The sequence below is a fragment of the Carlito syrichta genome, unplaced genomic scaffold (genome assembly GCF_000164805.1).
Source record: "Carlito syrichta isolate Samal-C Ts95f unplaced genomic scaffold, Tarsius_syrichta-2.0.1 Scaffold309314, whole genome shotgun sequence".
Lineage (NCBI taxonomy): Eukaryota > Metazoa > Chordata > Mammalia > Primates > Tarsiidae > Carlito > Carlito syrichta.
The window spans coordinates 147415-152932 of NW_007253410.1; the positions used below are offsets into that span (position 1 = coordinate 147415).

Genomic DNA, 5518 nt, shown 5'->3' on the forward strand with positions numbered 1-5518 from the left:
ATCTAAAACTTTTAAAAAACACAAAATAAAGAAACACACACACACACACACACACACACACACACACACACACCCCAGAAGCAGGCTGCTCTGGAGGATCTTGATGGGCAGAATTTGACAGGACAGCCAACCAGTGTTGACTAATGCTTTGTTCTGGGCTTGCCCAAGAACAGGAGGAAAGGTGGCCAAAGATGCAGCTTCAGTCCAGAAGGGTGAGGAGGTGGGAAAGGGTTATATGATGGAAGTTACTTAAGTGGATACAATATACATTATTTGTGTGAAGGATACCCTAAAAGCCCTGACCTGACCACTACACAACCTATATATGTAACAAAACTGTGCATGATCATCCTAAGTGAACTGACTCAGAAACAGAAAACCAAACCCTGCATATTCTCACTCACATATGGGAGCTAAATGGCCACAAAGATGGAAATAACAGACACGAGGGATACCAGCAAGGGAGGATGTAGGGAGGAGGACAAAGGTTCAGAAACTACCTACTGGGTAGAATGTTCACAATCTGGGGAATGGGCCACCTGAGACCCAATCCCCACCACTAAACTATATGTCCATGTAACAAACATGCACGTCTACCGTGAATTTAAAATAAAAATGGAAAAATAAATAAACAAAACACTTGCACTATGTACAGCTATACTCTAGGGTCAGTAAAGTAACCCACATTTGTAACTCATTTTGCAGGGATCATTCATCCATGTACCTAAAAGCTGTGGAACACCTTTGGCTTTGCATGTGCCTAATCTCTCTGGGTTAGTGAGTTCCATGTGATGACAGGTTCCTGTTTTCCTTAAGCCTATATCCTTCACAGACCATTCCCAAGTTCTAACATTCTGGAACAAGAATCAGGAAGGAACAAACTTGGACTTCGCTTGCATTTTGTCACTTAGTTCATACACGTCATACTCACCTGCTTAGTATTCTTTTTCCCAAAGTTTCTGATATACATGTCATACTCATTTACTGGTGGTAGATCCAAGAGAGAGAAAGTGAACGAAAAATCTAAGTCAATAAGCCGAAGCAGTTTTGTACTTCGCATCCTTTAAAAATAAATGGAAAACAAGAAAAATATTAAGTTGAATAACATACCGAGGGAAGTGTAGGGAGAATGGAAGGAACTTTTATTTATTTTTATTGTTTATTTTTTTTGAGTTGGAGTCTCACTCTGTCGCCCAGACTGGAGTGCAGTGGTCGCTCCTGGCCACCGCAGCCTCGACCTGCTGGGCTCCGGCGATCCTTCCGCCTCAGCCTTCCAAGTAGCTGGAACTACAGGCGTGCACTACCACGCACGGCTAATTTTTTATTTATTGTAGAGATGAGGTCTCGCCAAGTTGCCCAGGTGGGTCTCAAACCTGCGGGCTCACACAATCCACTCACCTCAGTCTCCCAAAGGCGTGGGATTACAGGCTGAGCCACTGAGCCCGGCTACACCTAGAACTTTCAAGAACAGTAATACACTTTACTTCAGGAATCAACATGTCATGTCGGAGGATTTCTGTCCCATCCCCTACAATGTGGTCAGAGTGTACAGCCAGTCCATGTTAGGGCCATGCTCTTCTCCAGGCTACAGCTGACCCCTGTGCCTCACCCAGAGCTTGACCTACAGGCAGCACAGAGCGACAAAGAGTGACAGTCACTCTCTGCCTACAGGTTTCCGAACCCTGCACCCGCTTGCTCTCCTCTTGTTTCCCAGATTGCTTCTTCCCAGTCACCTATGCTAGATTCCCCTTTTCTTCCAGGCACCCCAAGGTTAGCATGCCTGGGTTCAATCGTTATGGTATTTCTCACGTCACCCCCTACTCTGATATAAACGCTACATAGGCAGATGTTTTCATTTCTTTCATTTACTGTTATCTCCACACAGTTGGTGCTCACTAAATATACAGTGAATAAGTGAGTGAATGAATTGTCCTTCCCAACATCCAGGTGTCTTAGTAACATGATTTGGACTCCCTTCACCTCCTCCTTTTCTTTCTTCTCCACTCTCGCTTGGGTCTTTACCAAATCTGCCCTGCTTCCTACAGCACAGACTTTCAGGGGTTTCAACTAAAGTCTGGAATGTTCACCAGGGATTCTCCAACTTGAAAGTTCTCAACTTTAATTTTCGCCTCCTCAGCCCTGTGAGAATGTTGCAAGTTCTAGGCCATCTCGTCCTGTTTGACTTCACTGTCTTGAGAAGTACAGCTGCAAATCCCTGGAGTAGAAAAAGCAGCATCCACTACAGGGACCACCTCTACACATCCCCTTCTCTCCAGGATCCAGGCTCTTCAGGGTCCAGTTGCCTTGGTTGCTTCTGGTGTATTCAAGCAAATATCTTTTTAAAATTTAGCTTTTACAGTTGTTTTTAGCTGGAGGGGTTTTCATCCTGTTATTTCTCAGACATTCTTTTGTACACATACAGATGTTCTTTTGTACACATACAATTGTAACACACTTTGCTCATATAACTGGAACACTTTTCATGCGATTCTACCGTCAACAGTATCTGTCATTTTGATAGATATGTGATACCATACAGAAAACTGCCTACACAGAGGTACCAATTTGTTACAAGCAAGCTCTTTCTCTATATTCTCATCAGTACTTAAGTATTATCATTTTTTACCACCTTGCCTATTCCATAGAGGAAAAATGCATTTTGTTGTTGTTTCAATATGCATTTCTCTGACAGGACATATAAATTACTATAGCCTAATTTTTTCTATTGTATGTCCTTCACCATCCTGAGCCCATCTGGTAGGAACTTGGGGGAAGAAGGTAAGAGAAAATAAGTAAACAAATTAGTGTCCTCCTTCTCTGCCTTGAGCAGCCGTCATGTCATATCTTCTCAGTGGCTCCAGCAGGCCGGCCATGATTCAGCTTACCAGTCCCACAGTTACAAGGAGGCTGGGCTCCTCCCACTCAGGACTGCAGTGCCTCCTGCTGTTGCTAGTCTCTGAGATGCCTCCTGCTCCCTGCTGAGCTATTCCACTCTTCCAACTCCTATATCACTAGTTCCCTGTATTGCAAACCTCCTGCTTGGCACCCATAGTAACTTTTGTTTTCCTGACTGGATCTCAAGCCTTGTGGGACCTCTGCCCATTTTTAACTAGAGATATTTAGCTTTGCTTACTATATTATAAAAACATTCTATGGCCGGGCTTGGTGGTTCGGCCTGTAATCCCAGCACTTTGGAAAGCCGAGGCAAGTGGATTGCCTGAGCCCACAGGTCCAAGACCAGCCCAGGGAACTTGGCAAGATCTCATCTCTACAATTAAAAAAATAAAAAATTAGTCAGGCATGGTAGTGCGTACCTGTAGCTCCAGCTACTTGGAAGGCTGAGGTGGAAGGATCACCTGAGCACAGCAAGTTGACGCTGGGGTGGCCTGAGTGTGCCACTGCATTCCAACCTGGGTGACAGAGTGAGATTCCAACTAAAAAAATAAAATAAATAATTCTACAGGTCAGGGATAATAAACTCCTAGCATATATTCTGCAAATATATTTTCCAATTACCCTTAAATTGTGTCAAATTCACGGGCTAGTATACCTTGCAGAAATTTAGTTTTTTGAGGTACAATCCAGTAATGTTTTTATCTTTGTTTTTATTCTTAGAAAGTCCTTCCCTATAATTGAAATTTATCTTTTTCACCCATTTTCATTCATTTTTTTGGATATACTGTAAAGCAGGTATCTATTTTATCCTAAATTTCTAGTTAATTTACTCAACTTATATCTAGTAGTAAAAGTGTCTCTCTAGTTTTTCTTCTCTATACCTATGTTTCCTCACAATATACAAACACACAAATGCCACAATGTGTCCATACTCTATAAAGTCCCTATATTTTCCTGAAAAATTTTACTTTTATTTACCATCAATCCATTTATGCTTCAGTCTTCAATGTTTTAAATTTGTCTTTTCAAAGAACATAATTTTGATCCAAAATAATACAACATAATATGCTTGTACTTTAGGTAACAAAGTATAATTAACATCCTAGAATCTACCTGACCCCAAATCTAGAAAACCACCAGTGACCTGCATCCACTGAGGGGTTCCTCCCTGACACACTACCACATCCCCCACTGCCCACAACAATTGCTAGACTGAATTATGTCATTTCTTGCTTACCAAAATATATTTGTATCTTATATTTATAAGTGTCTACATGACACACTGCACAGTTTTGAGCATCTCTGAGTTCTGAGTATATGAAAATTTTGCTAAACTATATGTAGTTTTCTGGGAACTTGAATCAGGTAAAATAAATAAATAAATAAAACCCACCCACAGGGCCAGAAACTTCAGTTTTACCACCTCAACAGGAGACTCAAAACATAACGGCAACAAAAATGCTGTGAAGACTGTTACTTTCATTATTAATGACTGATTCATTCACTGATAGAGATATACTAAAGTCACGTACTGAGCTAGGTGATACGGATTTTAAATTCACTTTAAAAAAAGAAATCTTAGCTGGGCTCGGTGGCTCAACCTGTAATCCCGTGCCTTTGGGAGGCTGAGGTGAGTGGATTGCCTGAGCCCGCGGGTTCGAGACCCGCCTGGGCAGCGAGACCTCATCTCTACAATAAATAAAAAAATCAGCCGGGCATGGTAGCGCATGCCTGTAATTCCGGCTACTTGGAAGGCTGAGGCGGATAGCCGGAGCCCATCAGGTCGAGGCTGCAGTGGCCGGGAGCGGCCACTGCACTCCAGTCTGGGTGACAGAGTGAGACTCCAACTCAAAAAAAAAAAAAAAAAAAATCTTTACATTTTCATTTACTTCTCAATCATATTTGGGTTTAGTACAATAGACCCTTGACTTAAGACCAATTTTTATAAATTTCTAAATTTTACAAATTTCTAAATTTACAGTAGTTCGAAGCTAAGACCTTGGCATCTGCAGCCCTGGGCTCAAATCTCAACTCTGCCATTTCCTAGATGTTGACCTTAAGCCTCTTTCCTCATCTGTGAACTGGGACTGCAAGGATTTGAGGGAATGCATGTGAAGCCCAGTGCCTGGTGGAACACCGTACAACATGAGTGCACTGAATACATGTTACCTATGATTAGCACTCTTATTCTTCATCTCTCCTAATTTCCTCACCTGAAAAATAGATGCAACAATACTCAGCGTACAGGATTACCACAGGACTAAGTGACAGCAACTGCACCTTCAGGGAGAGCAATGTCATACTGAGATGAACATGAGCCAGGCCCACTCACTGCTGAGCAGGTTTCTGGCCACCAGCTCTGCGAGTGTGTGACTGTGAATCTGTCTCAGCTAAAATAGGCTTGGACTCCTAGGATAACTGACAGCCAGGAACTTAAGGACAAACATCAGAAGTCCAGCTTATAGTATGTAGCAGTACACACACTTGTACTATTAGTATCCGAACCCAAAGAGAAATATAGCACCAATTAATACTATACCTAAACAATCAGCAGAGAAAATAAAATTAAAAGCTCCATATTTGAAAAGTGTACTGGTCCTTGCTTTTCACTTTCTGGGCGCCC

At 42.2% G+C, this 5518-nt stretch overlaps 1 protein-coding gene across 1 annotated transcript in view; it reads right to left on the reverse strand.

Annotated features, from left to right (window-relative positions):
• WDR60 (WD repeat domain 60) overlaps positions 1-5518 on the reverse strand; it is a 119712-nt gene that overhangs the window by 57886 nt on the left and 56308 nt on the right. The window contains exon 12 of the mRNA XM_008067147.2: positions 932-1061. Coding sequence (XP_008065338.1) covers positions 932-1061 — 130 coding nt within the window. The remainder of the gene's footprint in view (positions 1-931; positions 1062-5518) is intronic.